This window comes from Buceros rhinoceros, unplaced genomic scaffold (assembly GCF_000710305.1).
Source record: "Buceros rhinoceros silvestris isolate BGI_N320 unplaced genomic scaffold, ASM71030v1 scaffold11304, whole genome shotgun sequence".
NCBI lineage: Eukaryota > Metazoa > Chordata > Aves > Bucerotiformes > Bucerotidae > Buceros > Buceros rhinoceros.
In genome coordinates, this window is record NW_010410076.1 from 66,002 (window position 1) to 85,203 (window position 19,202).

Here is a 19,202-nt window from a genome sequence, read left to right on the forward strand (position 1 = left end):
TCAGTTCAACTGACATGTAAGTGTACTCAAACAGCTCCTTAACCTTGTGTTTCAGCTTCTGACTCCACGAGGAAAAGTAGTTTTGTGTAACATAGTAACCCAGTGAATAACGGAGTTTCCTTCTATATCTACTGCCAGGAAGGTCTCGATCTGACACCAACCCTAAGGCATTTCATTTTTAACCTTTCCACATCACAACTGGCCTCCCCTTCCATCCCCTGAGCCTGTTCCTTTCCAAAGGGGAAATTTCTGTCAGGTGGAACAAGTTTACCTACAGGTGCTAAACAGCTGCACAGCACTTTTAACAACTGAGGACACAAATGGTTTTATGTGGGGAAAAACTATTTACAGGAGCAAATTCCACAGCCTTACCTTGTCATGCATGTTAACATTACCTCTGCAAATTTTTCACCTATTCTAGATGCACCAGGTCTACACACATCTTTACAGCTTTAATGACATTTGTCATGTTCTACTGTAAACTGAAAAACAGTGGGGTAAAGTCTAACAGAGAAAGTGGCAGAAGGGCTTGCAGATGAAATTTTAAAACCCCTGAAACGACATAATTTGTGTATTTTCCTGTTTTAAGAAGCTGCACATTATACTATCACTGTAATTTATCACTTTTTGAGCAATCCCAAGCACATATTCTAACTCTACGTGGATGCTGTTAGTCTTAATCTCTATTACAAGTCATCGCCATTTTAAGCAACTTTGTGTTTCAATCCTTTTTCACACAAGGCATCAAGTTTGATGGACAGACAGGAGAGAAACCGTAACAACTCCCTGCCTACACTGACAAAACCTCGACACTTTTCTGAAGAAACAAGGAAGACCTGCAGTCTAAGCGCTTTGAGCTAATTCACTACTTTGGACCTTCCTTTTTTGAGACTAAAACCGAAGCTCTACAACGGTAAGGCGTTATGTTTCAAGACTAGGTGTCTGGTTTTCCCTTGATAAAAAGGCATCACAAACAACGTTAAAATGCTTGAGTTAAAAACAGTAAGAGGGTTTGGTATTTTTCTTCTTGCTGAGTATTCAAACTCGCCCAACCTGGTACAGCACTTTGCACTGCAAGAAATACAATTTTTGCAAAGCAGCACAGGGAGAAGTCACCAAGTAAAACCTAAGCAGTGGGAAAAACCCAATCGAGAAAAGCATTTCAGCAAGATTAACATTGAAATTATTAAATTGTAATAAAATATTGGAATTCTTCAGCTTCTTCCCTTTGGTACCTGCACTGCTCTGCCCTGCTATGTTCCAACAGTTCAAATTCAAAATTCTGAATTTCTTGCAAGCATACTGTTGTGCTAGTGAATTAAGTCTCATTCCAACTACAATTACTTTGTCACAGCCTCTCCCTGTATTAACAACATTCTCCCACAGTTTCAACTCCATCGATAAAAGGAGTCACCTCAAGAAATGAGCCACCATGTAACTCAAGTTCTACGTTTATAAATAAAAGTGATCATCTCCTAAAGTTTAAAAAGACAATTTGACACAACTGTATGAGTTAAACAATTAAAAATGCATCAGAAGGCTTTTAATACCGAAACCCCAAATATTCTTTTAATGAGATCACATCAGCATAACACAAGAATTTGATGTTCTAATGCGTTTACTTTACCGAAACACAGATCAAGATAATGCTGATCTTCCTTCCAAAGCACCATTTCAAATAATCCATTTAGCAACAGACCCATCCTAAAGCCAAGTTAGTTTTACATTAATATTTTAAATTACATAAAGGACATTGAATTTGAAAGACTTGCCAAGAAGAATGATAACTGAAATGAACATTGCCCTGATAAAAGAAGGATCTTCTGTCTTGCAAATTATTTACAGGAGTTCCACAAAACCAGAATGTGATCATTAAATGCTTCTCTGGTATAAGTCACTTAGTCCCGTTAAGTTTGCGGCACTCTTATAGAACGCTTTTCTTCTTAATAGTTAATTTTCCCTTAATTGCTTTTAAAATCCATTCTTAACTTTCTTCCATGCCAGGACAAAGCAATATTGTCTTTAACAGGAGACAAACAGCCCGTCTGGCACCTTATTACATAATGTTTCATCAGCAGTAAAGATTAAGACCATTTGGAAGATCAACAGGCCTTAATTCTATGCCTAAGAGTCATTGATAAGATCAGCTTTACGTTTACTCAGATTTTTACCACAAGATCTTAATTAGCTTGCTTTGGGAATAATCTTTTCTACAGTTCACACCAACTGGTACCGTAAGACCATGATCCAATTTGTATAGTACTATTTAAATCAAAATTACTCTCTATAGTTTCTATAGGGCAACATTAGAAGCTGCAACTATTAAGACCGTAGTAGAATATAAATTTATTTAGCCTATTTTACACCTTATTCAAACTTATTTGCCATCCCTATCTTCTCCTGGTTCCTCAACACTAAGAAAAGACCACTTATCCGAAACCTTGTGAGGCTTTAAGCCTCAGTTATTGAAACAGCGTTTGTGCTTTGTCTTACACTTCACAGTTAAGCCGGGCTTAGCACTCACCCAGCAGATTTCAGCAATGCAGCCAACATTCAGCAGAGTGCATAAGACAGTCACAAGCAGCAGCTCTGATCAAGTTATTTAATTCTTCCTGACTCCTAAAATTTTTATTAACTACAAAAAAATGGTAGCAACGAGTAAAGTGTCTTTTAAAGGTAACGGAACAACGTTTTCAGGGAAAAGATACTTGATTATATTTAACAATAAAACATCAGCTGGCAAACCTTTAGAAAACTGAGACTCAAACCTTTCAAGATACAAAGTACACTGCAAGAAAAAGCATAAGCCAAGAACTTGGCAGTTAATCTGTCCATCTCTTTCCTCTTGTGACTAAACCACCACAAGGAATGCTGTGACATTCAAAGAGGTTCAGAAAGAAACAGCATTTTGTGGAAAAGTAATTGTACAATAACACGCCCAAGTACACAACAACTGCTTCTGCATTAACTCTACAGCATGAGAAGAGAGGCTAGAGATTCAGGAGAAGACTTGTCAAGTCAGCCTATGCTTTGCTAAGAAAGGAGATAAACACAGCAGAGCTGCTGATATTTCTCGGCTTAAGTGTCCTGGAGATTCCAAGCACTTAAACCGCTCCCTTCCAGAAGGGAAAACCAGGGCCCTTTCCTCCCCCAAATGCAGGGGCTACTGCCTTTAAAGCAGATACATGCCTATATCCTTCGTGCAGTGCAGAGAGTTGAAGGAACGCTGAAAGATCTAGTCAGGCTCCTAATACAACAACATGGTCTATTAGTTGGTCTGTATCTGCTTAAACTGCTCTTAATCCAATGCAGTTTCCTGTTGCTATTATCTATCTTTGAGGGACTTCTTCAACCATGTTTGACTCAGTCTCTGGCCTCAGTCACAGAGTTTTAGGATTGTCTCTCGAGCTAGTAAACATACTATCCAGGGCTCAAATTCAAACACTAAAAAAAGTTCCAAAGCTAATCCTTGGTATTTTAAACCTTTGCCGGTACTTACCTGGACTTACAGATGCCCACTTTTACCTTAATTACCAACATCTACTTCTAGAACCTTTTCCTCCAGTGTCTTCATAAAATTCTTCATATTTAGAACCCCAGATCACTATGTAAGGCACAGAAACCACCTCTTTCACAACTATCTTCACTTCCACTTCAAATATCTTATTATGTCGAGTTCCATTCACCACCATTTTCCCCCTCAAACAGTATCTCAGCCATGTTCGGGTACAGCTGCTGTATTCTTTCAACCACATCCTCTGTTTTTCCCCTCTCTCTGAATTACTTGTAGTTGAAAAGCAGCAGCTTTTTGCTTAGCAATTTAATTCTTCATTTAAATTTTCTTTTAAGTCATGAACAGCTTTATGGGTCAACTGGAATTCTCCAGAATACTTTCAGAAAGCCATTCTCACAGGAGGTGCAGCCTCAGAACTAGGACAGCACTGGACAAGCTACAGATAACAAGTCAATACAAGTCACAGGACCACATGCAAAGGCTGATAATGCCAGAGCAGCCTAGGACTGGAATGTATGTTACACCAGTCCACCTCAAACCCATTCCACAACAGGAGTCAAGGTGTCAGGAAAATTATTCACTGCCCTCCGGTACTTGTCCTTGTTTTTATTACAGAATCCTCCCTGAGCATTCAAGATAAAACTCAATGAAAGCTTGCACTTACTAGTGCTTGAAGATTGTATCTGATAATGAAGATACTAGTCACAATCATTGTTATGGTCAGACCACATGAAAAGCCAGAAAATAAAAGCAGCAATTGGCTTAATTCAGTGTATGACACCCCCACCCCCCCACCCAAGACAAGTTTTCTCTTACCAAAAGAACACTGGTTCTTAAGTGGGATTCAGGTGATCTAAAGAGGAATCGTCCACAGGTTTCCAGCAGAGTACATGCCATTTCAATATGATGATGGGAAAAGTCCGACAGAAGCATCTGGTATAAGAATACAGCATTTTAAATGTCTTTTTCAACTACAGAAAACACTAAATTTTATCTATCTCAGACTTTACACTAGTGATATTCCATATTCTTTAAGAAAAATAACATGCAAATTGATTTCACTGATCAGATGTTAACAAAACTCAAAGTATCAACCTCATTAAAAAAACTAGAAGAACAGCCTAGAATCCAAGTTTAGAAACCTGAAAAACAGGATGGTTCCTAAGCCCAGCACAGAATGACTACACTATTAAAACAAATGCTGTAATTTCTCCCATACCCCTTCCAAGTCAGTCATATCTGCTTTAAAATTCCAGCTGCTAGACTGGAAAACTACCAAATAATACTGCACAAGGCCACGATAACCTCAAAGCACATCTCATTTAGTTGTACTGTTTCAATTAAGTAATAACCAAAAATTAATAGAGCTTTGCATTTTACAGTATAAGAGAAGGAAAGTAATGAGTAGGTATAATTTTTTTAAGAACTCAGCTTTCATACAAAACAAGTCCATGAACAGTAACTATTCCCACAGGATGCAATCTTAACCCACCTGAGCCTTCAACCACATTGTATCAAAGGTGCTTTTGTTTTTTAAACCCCATTTTTAATTTGGGACTTGACATCAAAGCTAAGTTTCAATGTTTACCAGCATGCAGACTGAGATAATATGCCTAGAGATTAACCTCTCTAAAGATTTGTTTTGTTCCTCAACAAACTAAAGCACCTGCGAAAACATAAAAGCCTCTCCTTGCATCACTGGCAAGCTTTCCTCCTCTTTTCCCCCTTATCATTATTTTCTCTGTAAATGACATCAGAAAGTTTTGCAGTGTATAGCAGATGAATAAGTAGCAACACCTACCATCACTTCAAAGAAAATTATTAGTGATTGGGCTGTGTCCCAAGGAAGTTTACTTCCATATACTCCCACCATCACAAAAATTAAAGTATTCTAACTTGTAGGCCAGCTATTAAGTGTCTCCTCACACACAGCAGCAACAGACATCAGGGTTTAAAACATCACATGCAATGAATTAATGGCTAACATCAGCAACAGATGCACGAAGAGGAGCAGGACAGCGATACACTATCAGCATACACAGGAATACGAGACTATCACCACACTAACCTTTAAACTAACACACCGCACTAACCTTTAAACAGTGGAGGGTATCGTTTTTGGAGAACATCTTAAACTTGGTCAGCTCACCAATGAATCTCACGGTTTTATTCTTTGTTTCAATGTTAATCTGGTCCTTCTTTCTTACCTGAAAAAGGGCATTTGATTTTAAGCCGTCAGAAATACCTCCCTCTTACAAATCACTTTGTCCTGAATGCGGACAGTAAGCATAGGAATTCAGCAGTGTTTGCTGTTTCTTTGGTTCCTTTGTTACCTCTACCTATCACTGGAGTTCCTAAAAGAATTTCTACAACCTTGTTTCTTCAAAGCTTTTGAATTTTTTCCCCATCCTCCCACTTCCCAAACCCCAAAATTTCTGACATCCCTACAGCTCTAGACACAGATCAACCTGGCCACCTCCCTTTGCCCCAGTGAAGCAGAGGTTAACTATTGCCATTCTATATTCGAATCAACAAGCTCTCACTGGATGAATAGGATCACTCATACAGTCCCTAAGGAACTAGTAAATACTGACAGCCTTTTCAAGTCAGGTTTAATACAGTGCAGACTTTGTTTATCTTTTAAAGTTACTGACATCCAGCATAATTTTACTGACGAAGTACAAATTTTTATCTAAAAAACCTGCAAAATACAAAATTCTATTTCCCCCCATCAGAACTATCTTCTCCCTAGAACAGTTAGCTTCAGACAGTTAAGACTTACTTAGTCTGAGCAATTCATACGCATTTTTAATGTCAATATTAGGAAAAAATTTTTATTATCTGTGCCATAAAACTCATAAAACAGTAAGGAATCACCACTGTGCACTATAACCAATGTGACCGCTTAGTTAACAGAACTGGTTGGTTACTTAAAGTGAAAGAAATAACTGAGGAATACGTTTGTGTGGAATAGAAAATTTTTGTTGGAAGAAAATTATAAAAAATAATTTATATTAAGCATCACATTACAATAGTAACCACTGTATTACAACAGCAACCTTGTAGTGGGGAACACATTGTTAAAGTAGGTCAGTTCTCATTTTAAATGCAAGTTATTAATTTACAGAAAGCTCTTAATGCTAGATGCAGCACAGTTTAATTTCTGCAATTTTTGTTGTAATTGTTGTACAGTTCATTTTAATATATATGCAGACATATATGGCCAGATGTAAAAAAAAAATCCTCTTAAATGTACCAGTCTAGTTTTCTAGAACAAATCCACTCAGGGGACAGAAAAATTCACTGAATTTAAGAATTAGTATCTACTTATATCAAACGATCATATTTTAATCCCAAAAGATGAACCAATATTATTAGATTGGTTATTTGAACACAAAAAATTAAAAAAATTTGACAGAACATACATGAAATCTGAAATCCCCTTTCAGCATGGAACAAAGATCCTCTGCTACATCAGACATACAGGGGTGCAACGTGGCAACCAGTCTGGCATAAAACGGTAGCAAATCCAACCTGCAAACAAAAGGAGATGAGAAATAGACAATTTACAGACAAAAATGTGTTTATGTCTGCAAGTGTGGGTACGACTTCGCTTGTGAAGAGAATGAATGTGCATATCCTGACAGCACGACACACGTGCAATTTTACGGGCTCTCGCTTCAGAGAGCCAGATCATTTAAAAATAACAATATAAGAAGGTTTACTAGTACAGCCGAGTGGAATCCTTCACAGCTCATTGCCTTTCAGGACTACCGCCTTAGGTGAAATGCCAAACACCAGAATTTGACCTTTAAGAAATCACCAGACACAAACAAAATTCAGATCCCTCTCAACATGCAAAACAAAAAATTCTTACCGACAACTCCATTTGTTATTGCAATTTAAGTAGCAGCAGACAAAACCACGAAGGTAAGAATATCTTGATTTTTACGGCAAATGAACTTCTAGATGAATATAGTAGTTATCACATAAAACAAAACTCAGCAGATGTGATGTAACATCCCTTCTCCCCAACTTCAGCTAGTACTCCCATAAATGCTAGTACTTCAAAATCTGCTAGGGAACTTCTCTTAGTTTTCTTTCCTCTTCCCTTCGTTACATGCCTTCATACCATTTCATAGTTCCATGTTTCCCGTAGGGAATTTTGGAGGGCAATTTGTGTTTTCCTTGGTTTGTACTTTGTTTCCACCAAAGACTACCTGGCTGAAAAATGGGGTAAATGCCCTTAAACCTGGTTTGTGGCATTGCGTAACAGGACACAGAACGTAAGACATCGGCTTTGCTTAAATGTGAGTGCATCACTTTTAAATGCAGAGGAGCCAACTGCACTCTGAGGCCTCATAGTAGCATTTAACAAGCTGAAGAACAGACTTTTGGTTTATTTTCAGAATATAAGTTAATGCTGTGAACAGACAAACTGTACTCTTAAACGGAGAGAAACATCTTAAACTTGTATGTTTCAAGTGAGGAATTGCCTGTAAGGGAAAAATGGATCTTGAATTCACATTTTATGAAGGATTAAGGTTTTTCCTACTGCTAGGGAAAAGAAAAAGATGCTGCTGAAAAAGAAATCTAAAAGCACAGTCAATACACAGAGCTTCCCCTGGCACAAAGTGGAACGGGAAAAACATCAAAATAAAAACCCCAAAACAAAGCATGTGTGACTGCCTTCCCCTCTCCCTTCTACTGCTATGGCACTGGAGCACGTTTCCAAGATTAATACCCACTCTCAGAAAGAGAATAATTATGTAAACTGTGGATTAGAAACATCAGAACACACTACCTGGAAGAGGCACAGCTAAGCAGCCCCCCGATAATACAGAAAACTCCTGGTGAAACATTGCAGGTATCTCAGTTACCTATTTAACAGTTTTTATTCTCTCTTGTTAATCAATAACTGAAGCAGTATTTACATTTTTCAAGCTTGTTGGAACACACAGTCAAGGATGACTAGTCACAGCAAATTACTACAATGTTATTAAGCATTTAGCCATTAACTCTCAGAGAAGTGGAAGTCTCATTACTTCACACACAAAAGCTAAACTAAAAAAAGACACTGGCTGAATTGAGGGGGTGTATTTTAATTAAGGGGATTTCTGTATGGCATCTGTTTAAAAGAGCAGAAAGTTTTATTCTGGTCTGAACAAGTACCTGCCTGCTGAGAGCTAATAATTTCATCTCTGTAAACTGAACATACCTGGGGGAAAATTAAAGTCTTAGAGCACATTGTTGCCATTCCCTCACAAAGCACAAAAGGTTTCTTCATGGGGAAAAATACTAAGAGTGGCTACTTCTAAATAGGTGAAATTAATAAGGAAAAGCCTTGGGTCAATTACTGTGAAATTGGCAATCAGAGATTGCATCTGTTCCCTCTCTCACAGGGGAGATAAAAATTAGTTTCCAAAGTGTATCAGTGGCACCATCTGCTGGTCCCTGCTTTGAGGCAAATCTAACAACAGGTTTTGTTTTCTCCAAAAGCGTTTCTCTAAGAAGGGGGCAGAAATTAACTAAAACCCCCACAAAATCCACAGTATTGCTTCCTTTCTCCTCTTCCACATTACGAAGTCAGTTGCTCTCCGAAGCCTACGTTAAGCACCCTGAATACAACCAGAACAAACAGCACTACTTTTGACCACTGTCACTTTGACCACGTACCCTGGATTGAAATCTAGTCAACTCTGGATCACATGAAGTGCACTTCAGTATCTAAGAGCGCATTTTTCCTTTTGGTAGCACTTCGAATGTTAGTTTATTTTAGAAAAAACCCAACACTTTACTCAAAGTCCTAATTGCAATCTCTCTAGAATGGGTGCACCCAAAATTTTATACCCAGAAAGAGTGAGGGGGACATTTTGTACATTTATTAACTAAGGTTCCACCAGAAATGTAGCTTGAAAGATGAAGCAACAGAGCAAGAATTCCTGCCTCAGAAGCATAATCACAATCCAGCTAAATGCAGTGTGTTTACAGGGCCCGAACAGGTACAAACTGCCACCCACACCGCTCAGTGGGAAGAGAGCGATGCTGTGGAATTGGCATTGTATCAGAGAAGCTTTCTGCTTTTGTTTCTTAGCTGTGGCATAAACTCCTTATCTAAAGCACATCCCACAATTTTATCCTCAAAGGAGACAGGCCACTGAAACACTTAAGTTCAATTGAACAAGCAGGAGCTCACTACTGGGATTCTCAGGATAAAGAGCTGAAAGAAGGTAGATGCACAGGAGATTTACAACTTCGGAGTCAAAATGCTCAGAACTATTTAATACTCAAGAAGCAGCCGACTTGTGAATTCAGAACAGCCAGTGATAATGGTAAAAATTTCCGTATGATGAGTAACAGATCTCTTGCACAGTAGACTTGCAACTTCACAGGTCACCATAGTTGGGAATGGTAAAAAGAAAAATCAGAAGCCACAACAGCCCCTATTTACTGTTTAGCATTTGTCTAGAATTGTTTAGAAAGTAAGGCCTAAAAAGACATTTTAAACTTCTCATACTGAAGTTGAAAAAACACTCAACAGAACTGCAGTATGCAGTTAAACAGAAATAATTATGCGTATCTGTACAAGAAGATAATTCAGTTAGATAGCAAAGAATTACACATAAATGCTCTAACACTGTGAGCAGTATGGGTTAAGTCACCGTACCATCACCTTAGTGCACACTATATACTCCTGAATTAAAAGGCTAATATTTAGTTTTAAGGCAATCCTCTAAGGCAAGTTTGGAGAATATACTAGTATTTGTATACTAGCATTGAAAAACCTTTTTGAAAGACTTTCTGTTCTGGTGGGTTGGAGGTTCAAATTGCAGCTGAAGATGTAAATGCAACCCATTCATCAGCATTCAACAGAGCATCGCAGTGACGTTGTATTCTAACAGCCATCTACAGTTAGCTGAGGAAAAAACGTCATTTTTATCAAATTAGTTTTCTGTCCAGAAGAATCCTGTGTTTGTCCCAATCTATCCAACCCCAGTGGGAGCAGGAAAGCTCCCTGGCAACGCTACGAATGACTGACTTCGCAGCATCTGCATTAGTCCAACATGAAACCAGGTTTGAATTTCCTTGGTAAAGTTGCTGTGCCTGCACACCTTCTAAAACTCTCTCTCCAGAGAAGAAACAAGAAACAGAACTTACTCTGTTATTGAAATGCCTCCTTATGGCTGCCAACATAATAGCTAGACTCAGATAGAATATCTGATGTGCTTGGAGACTAAATGCTGTTGGAAAATACACTGCTTTATCTACATTCTGTAAGGACACTGGTCCTCTGAGCCTTCCACAAAAAACCCAAAACAACACAACAAAAGAAACTCCTCAACATAACCACAAGCTTTCTTCTCCCCACTATATACTTGGGAGATACTGCAGAAACTCCTGGAATTAGTAAAACTAGTATGGAACAACAGCAGCAGAAGGTTACATCATCATTATGGCTCAGTGAAGAGATACATGACACAAAAAACATTGTTAATGCATAGTATACAAAGCTTTGAAGCAGTGTGTTATATATTTTTACAAATCAATTTGCAGCATTTTATAGCAACCATTAGTAGCATGTGCCATAATACACACTTAAGAGTTTTTCTACACGGATTATAAATTTTGATTTCAAGATAGAAGGCAGAACAGCTCCTTTACCAACTGCAGTAACAGACCTAACTTAAATGTTAGGATAGATTGCACAGCAAACTCTCTGCATTGCTGGGCAATTCAGCTCCTATTTTCATGGCAACTGTTCACGGTTCAGAACAAGAAGCTCAGTCAACATCCTGGTTCTTCAGCTCAGTAGCCCAGAGCCAGGCATCACTAATGCAGGTAAAACCAGGCAGATCTATGTAACTGAACTTAAGATCTTACAGCTGGAAGCTGGAGTATTCGTTAGTCCAGCAGGTCTCAGAACAGACAGCAGAAAGAGGTATTAAAAAGAGTTGTACGTGGAATATTAAGAATAATAGTTATAATTAAATAATGTGAGAAGATCACCCGACCCATTTGCTTCAGCATTACTTCCAACTATTAGAGAACAGAACTGTCATGAAGATAGCAGCTTCTTGAGCCAACTGCACCATCACCACCTAAGTCCCTACAGCATTTTTTTTTAATTACTATTTTTAAAAAACAGATTTGTGGGATAACGGAACTACCACTGGGAAGACAACAAATTAGTGGCACTGTGGAGACTATACACATTTCTGGCAACTAGCCTGATCAAAGACATCTCTTTTTAATACTACAATACACTAGGAATTTAACTTTCACGGGATCTATGAAACCACACTGCTCAATCTACAAGCCATCATGCTGTCCTTGTTTTAATGCACCTCTTTTGCTGAGCAATGTCAACAAGTTCCTTCACATTATTATCATCTAGGGGATTATTATGCAAAAGAAAATAGTGCATCTTCAAAGAGGTTCCAAAATTTATAATGATCAGTTGGAGCAACCTGGAACTTAGAGCAGTGGGAAGAAATACAGAGCAGCCGTACAAATGTCACTGTATGTTCACAGACCAGCCAACAAGCCACTTCCATTTTGTAAACATGGAAAATTCTCTATTATAGTAGAGCTGAAGACAAAAGTCAAAGTATCCTGCTGATGTATATTGCTACAGATTTCTGTGTCATGAAAAAAAGTTCTCAGATTGTGTTTTGATGCATTTCAGGATTGCCTAAATAGAAACATTATTTCCTCTACATCACAAATCTGGGCTGAAGAGCATCTTGTTATGTCTAATGCAGAAGATACTCAACTGCCTGTCTCCTCTGTCAGTAATTCGTGTTTCAGACAGAATCACACCTCTGTCAGTCTCCAAAGACTGAGGTATCAAACCCATAATTATAAAGAATACATTAGAGAATGGAAGATTATGTGCACTTCTAATTGGAAAAAAAAATAGTAAAAACATAGATTCAGGTCAATACACACAGTCAGCAAACGAACCATTGGTTTATACTCAGCTAAGAGTGGGGTTATTAGCACAGCAGATACTTATTAGAGAAGGGATCTAGAAATAGGCTAAAATTAAGGTTGGAAGCAGTGCAAGAATGATTAGAAGTAAGGAAAACAAGATACCAAGGTGTGATACTCGAAGCAGTAGTCTACACCAGTCTTGCGACAGACACTCAAACAGCATTTCTCCCCTGCTGCCACCTCCCACCCCCTCCACCCCAGTGTTAAAAGGGAATGGAATCAAAGAGGTGTGAACAAGAAATCCAAGATGATGATGAAATATCAGAAACCAAAAGCAGCATCAAAACAACCTCTCAGAAGCAGAGTAAGGTGGGGCAAGCAAAGCGACTCCTTCATAATTGCACCGACTTAAGGCTGAAGTTCACCAGAGAACAGAGAAATATATCATTCTTTCTATTAATGTAACATTTATTTAAATATTTGCAATCATTTTTGTAAGCAAGGCTCTTTAAGTGCACGGACCTTGCTTACACAAACAGAAGCAAGAAAGAAATCACAAAACCCTACATGAACAGACCTACAGAGATGAAGAGGGCAGGCTCAAACGCTTACACTTGCTTTCTCTAAACTGGCCAGCCTAGAGGCAGCTCTGTTCCAGAGGATAACAAGACACTATATCAGCATTAACACAGCACAAGAAATCCACCTTCCTAAACTACATTCTGCTCTCATGAGTCACAGGTTCTTACAATTAAAAGTGCAAGTTCTCCTGAATAAAACTATATGCTCCCTTTTTGAAGGTAGGTTTTGCTGCTGTTTTCACAGTTAAAACAAGCCATGAAAAGATCCACTATAAACACACAGACACCAGAAAAGAGAAACAAATTATTTTAAAAATTTACACTGCTATGGGAAAATGTTGTAGTAAATTGCTTGATCACTAGGTGCTCTAGCACATCACTGCCTAAGTGCACATCAGGAATAAACAAACGCAGCTTGGAATATGCACTGGTTTTCAGTAACTTAAACAGCTTACAAATATACACATCTGTTCAGTAACCAAGGGGGGGATCCAGTTTGTTCTTACCTTTGTCGAGGAACTATGAAAAGTGCTCGTACTAGTTTTCTTCTGTTGGCTTTTGTATTCATATTCATGCAGAAATCCATCGCTGCCTATAACGAGAAACGTGGATACAATGCTTCACCTTTAAATCAGTGGTTTATTCAAAGCAATACAGCACGTTTTTCAAAAGCATCTTTTACAGAGCTACTCCTGCTACATGCAGCTGCTCTAAAACAGCTTTAAAGAAAAAAAAAAATCTTCATTTTTGTCTAGAAAAGACATTGGTAGAAAACAGACAGTTACAAGAATGCAGACTGGTCCTTTGGATCAACGCAAGAAAGAAAGCAGCTCTAGGCAGATAGGGAGTAATTTGTGAGGGAGTGATGGGAGGAAAAAACTAAATCTACTCCTGAAACAAACAAACACATAAGAAAACAGACAGATGAAACCAGTAGGACACGGTATTTGGGCAATGGTGAGAAAAGTGAGAAAAAAGTGAGGAAAAATTTCCCCCCAATTAAAAATCAATTCAGCTACTGCCAAGACTCCAAAGCATCAGATCTTTATTTCCCACCTATTTGATTGAGCATCATGGCTTTTAAGAGTGGGGAAAAACAAAGAAAAACTATGACTATACCTTGTCTATGAGGTCTCTGTTGACACAGTTTGGAAGCTGCTGAAGAAAAGCATCTACTATAAGTTTTAAGTGAGATCCAGTACTGGCTTCTTCATCCTCTTGTTCTACCAGAGTGAAATAAACAAGCAGCACATATCTTTAAGCTATGAAATATGATTATTTATGATCACATTCCCCAAACACAGTGAATTTGTAATGTTTAGTTGTTAAATATTCATCTACAGATAAAAAATAAGATATGGAGATTAATAGAAAATTTTACTTTTCAACACAAAAAAAAGTATCAATTTACTGTCTATGCTAACAAAAGTCAAAAGTATCACCTTTAAAACTTGTCTTCCTACTCCTAATTTATACTGGCAGGAGCAACAACAAATATATACTCCTAGAAAACTATGGTGATTTCTTTAGGCTATAAAAGGAGGACCAGAAGAAGGACCAAACATGGGAGAAAATAAGGGAAAAAACCTAAAACATCTTAATGCAATTGTGTATTCTATTTTTTTTTTTTTAAGGTATGTTAGCCCTGCAGGAGAAGTAAAATTTTTTTGATCAAACATGTCCACTAAGGATATTCTTTCAATCCAGTATGTTCTTGACATCTTTTCACTTGAGGCTGGAAAAGCCAGAGGCCAACTTAATTCCTTCAGCTGCACAGAAACCAGAGTACAGACCCAGAAAGCAACAAGGATGGAGGGTTGGTCAAGTAGCAACGCATGGGAAGTGACAATTTTGTTTTTCAAGCAAATGCTTCCATGTCATTTGCAACATAGGAAGCAGCAACAGTGACCTGTAACTCCTGAGCCAGTAACACTACCGAAGCGGAAGACTGAGGACAACTCTACCACTGAAATTCAGATTTTCTGACATCAGCCACAAAGATCTCACCAGACCAATCCCCTGCAGTTACTCTAACTGCGAAACTAGTGGTGCACTTCAAAAAATTTCCAAATGTTGCCAAGTCCTAGAGAAGAGTTTGCTCTATAGCACAGTACAAGCCAACATAGAGAGTTGTAACACAAACTCTTGGAAAGAACCCTTAGCCAAAGCCACACACAAGACCACCACTCCTGAAAAAAGAACATGAAGAAGGTTGGTTTACTTTCAATGTGAGAATGTTCAGCAATAGCAAGAACGCTTAGGAAGTATCTGAAAGGAAAACAGAGACAGATAGTCTTCAAAGAGAATATGGTGGTGGTAGTGGAAATCACACCCAAGTAAACTACCCAATACCCAAACACCTGGTAAAGTCACTACGTCTTTACAGGGTACACTGTAAGATAAACCAGCATGGAAGACTCCACTTCCCTTTTCAAGTTACTGAAGGGCAAAGAGATAACAAAGATGCTACACTGTAGGACTCTTTCTCTTGTTTTTTGAAAGTGCTAGGGCCAGGGGTTGAGCATAGCTAGAAAAACACTAGAGAACTGCTCCAAGAACACTGCCAGCTACCCAGCCTTGAAGGTGCTAGAGATTAAGGCAGGTAACTGCCTCCGCTCTTGCGCAGCCAACTGGAAGGTTTGTTAAGAAAGGAGAAAGAAAAGGAAGATGTTCCAGATGCTCAGACAAGAGAGGACCATGACATTTAAAATGCTTAACAGAACCCTGACTGTCTCATCACCCATATATACTCAGAGTTCACTAGGATGCATCAACAGCTCAAAACAGACATTTTTTACTGGCAAGTCTTGTTTGAATGCATTGTTCCATTTAGATATTTACAGCCACACCCTCCTGGCTCCTTCTAATGTTCTTTCATCTTCCCTTTTTCCCTTACAGCAATTCGTTGTCTCACCTCAGTCTTCTATTCAAACTGATTCAATGCCCTTGAAATAAATTTTAAAACACATCTTTGACAATTCAGTCACTTTTCAAGACAATCTTTCAAGAGACCCTGACATCACATTCAGTTTCAACAGTTCCCAAATGTCTCTCTTCTTTCACTGGGCCTCTCCTACACTGGAGGGCTACGGATATTGTCTCATTGTAGGTATTTCTTTCACTGAGGATATCTTTCTCATGACAATATGTGCTCCTTTCCAAGTGGAAAGGCTCTTTTGTAGTACCAGAAGCAGGTCTGGGGCTTAGGGCAGAAAATTAAGAATTTTACAGGTACAGGAAATACAACGGTCAGGGCTTCATTCTCTAAGGCAAATAACGATCTCCAGTATGCGATTCACGCAAAAAATTAGTTCACTTCTTGCTTTTCACTTTGATCCTCTTGAGTTCCAGTCTTTCAATAACACCACATTTTAAACTCTACTACCTCTTTTTTAAAATGTGCAACTCATAATATACAACAATTAAGGGCAGACTAGTTGTAACAGTATCTGGATGTAGATCAAATCATGCGGTACGATCACTGTAGAGACTGAAAGAAAAATAGATGTTTAACCAGAAGTGCACACAATGCTATAACTTTCAGGGAGCAGAACTGAGAAAGCATCAGAAGACACGAGAGACTTACTGAAGTAATTCTGCAATGACTGGTGCCAAAACCACCCTTCTACTTCAGCAACAACAGTGAGTTGCCCGCCCCTCTCCCTAAACACACTTTCTGAGGAAGTTCTGCCTCCTTATTGTCAACATTTCTTTTAATTTTTACAAAACTATAATCTTAGAGGTCTCTTGCCTGGAAATTCCGCATTGCCCAAAAGCTTCAGTCTACTTTGGATAGTAACACCCAGACAGTGGAAAGAGCACAAGTGCTTTTGTAATGCGAGTAGCTCCTCCTCTGTGAGATGTGTTTTATAATTGATTTGATTGTGCAGGAGCTCTCACACTCAGACAGTAGGAGCCAATAACATGAGCGTATCATTGGCTGAATCCCCCTCTCTGTAAAACACTTCAGCGTAAGCGTAGTGTTAAACATCTTGTTGAATCAAAGCCTCGCTGAGAAATGTGCTCAGAATCCTGCTGCACAAGTCCAAAAAAAAGTATTTCTTAATGAATATTTTTAGGTATTTAGGTATTTTAAAAATTTCTGCTCTTCTGATAGGAAATTTGCTGGCTCTCTAAACAGTGTAGCAAAAGTAACAGGGTTGACTTAAGACTAACTTCCACACATCGTCTCTGCTGCTCACCAACCTTACAAAAACTGGCACTAGATATACATTAACATCAGGTTCTTCATGCTCCCAGCAACCTTGATGGCTTCCACTCTGGCCATTCCTTACTTAACATCTTTGTCTCCATTCACATGGCTTAATTTTTAACATTTTATCTTCTCTTTTAGAAACAACCTCAAAACTCACTTCTTTCAGCACGTTTTCCGTCACTATTTCCAGCTCCGGTGCTATCTGCTCCCTTTCTCTTCCCTGAGCATATTGAAAATAAGAAAATTAAGATTCACTCAAAGTCAACACAAAAGAGAAACAAAATAAATTAGCTGAATTCCTGGTAAACAAACCTCTTCAGTGCATAAACTTTCCTTTTACATGTCATATCTTAAACTTAGCTGACTATGGACTACAACCTTTAGGAAAAAAGTGCAGGAGCAGGTACTGCAGTGCTGTGAAGGATGCTAGAGCAGACCTGCATTAATACACACTTTGGAAAACTGCCTTGTCTCCCACATACTGGGACAGGGGCAAAAAGACTCAAGAGAAGTGACAGAAGGACATAGAGAAGTAATAAAAGATAAGCAGCACCCACTGTCTGACTGGAGTGTCTACCCTATTCATCCTATTTTCTCCTTTATAATCTACTTACTCCCTCTGCCAGTGAAATCCACACCCCCAGATTATCACAGTAAGTAAAGCTACTTTTCTTCGTCTTGGGCTTAGGTTGGATGGGGCTCTGAGCAGCCAGATCCAGTTGAAAGTGTTCCTGCTCATTGCAGGGGTGTTGGTCTAGGCGAGCTTTAAAGGTCCCTTCCAATCCAAACCATTCTGTTATTTAAGACACTGCTACACCTCATGCATCCTCCCCTTCTTATACTAAGGAATACTCTGGTTTACGTTTGTAATAGAGTCATAACAGGGTGGTTTCCTTCTTTGCCGGCTTTGCACAAAACATTACTATAAACTTACCTGAAGTACAGATGCGTAAAAATTCAGTACACATGAAAAAAATTAAAGATGTATTTTGCAGCTGAATGACGCTTAATTTTTCCTAATTTTAAACCTATGTGAATTTTACTTAAGAAAAAGGATGGAAAAAACCTATCAGTTCTCTAGATGCAAATGCCTCACAAAACTTGAAACAACACCTAATTCTGTATATCTGGTGCTACCAACTAGCAGGGGTTTTGAGAATTCCACATGTACTCTCCAAAAAGTCCAATCATTGAGTTTCTTCATATGGTTCAAGTAAAGCAACACTTACATGCCCTGAATTTATAGCCTAGTTTTATAGCAGAACAAGGATTTGTGATAGTATCTATTTTTATTTCCATCACTAGTTTAGGAAGCTACTTGTCAATATTAAAAAAACTTCACAAATTCCCAATTCATATTGAATTCGCAAAGACACCCAGTTTCTACATTTCACAAAAAATAAACTAATGAGCAAAGACAATCATGAAGCAATAGTTCTCCACGAACAAAAAGCCTACACTGAGTCAAATGCCACTACCTTCACAAGACAGAAAGTAAAAGGCTTTAAGGGTTGGCTGTTTAATGATAAAAAAAATAAACCTCACTCTAACACATTTTAGATTAACCTTTCATATGGGAATATGCTTAATGCTCAGTCAATAGCTAGTTTAAACACAGAAACTAGTGTTTATGGTTAATATTTTATATTATGACAAAATATGCACCACCTTCCTTTCACAATCAAAAGCCTGATCATCAATCCTTTCTGTGCCACTATGAATTCAAACGGGCACTGCCTCCCAGTGAGCTAAAACTCTGATCTCATCTCCTTCCTCACTTCCACAGGATCTCACTCACATTATTTGGCTTTGTCTTCACATTGGGAATAATCTCCATCCCCCTATCAGAAATCCCTTCAGAAAAAGACAAGGAGGAAATATCGAGGTTCCTTTAGATGTCTATCAACGAAGTATTTTGGGCCCATCTAGCAGGCTATGACCAATCTGAATGAACCGC

The 19,202-nt window shown here is 38.5% G+C and overlaps 1 protein-coding gene across 1 annotated transcript in view; it reads right to left on the minus strand.

The window, feature by feature from the left end:
- Positions 1–19,202, minus strand: part of UPF2 (UPF2 regulator of nonsense transcripts homolog (yeast)) — a 49,093-nt gene that overhangs the window by 18,606 nt on the left and 11,285 nt on the right. The window contains exons 6-10 of the mRNA XM_010135467.1: positions 14,149–14,252; positions 13,536–13,621; positions 6,940–7,048; positions 5,608–5,721; positions 4,331–4,447 (exon numbers count right to left, since the gene is read on the minus strand). Coding sequence (XP_010133769.1) covers positions 4,331–4,447; positions 5,608–5,721; positions 6,940–7,048; positions 13,536–13,621; positions 14,149–14,252 — 530 coding nt within the window. The remainder of the gene's footprint in view (positions 1–4,330; positions 4,448–5,607; positions 5,722–6,939; positions 7,049–13,535; positions 13,622–14,148; positions 14,253–19,202) is intronic.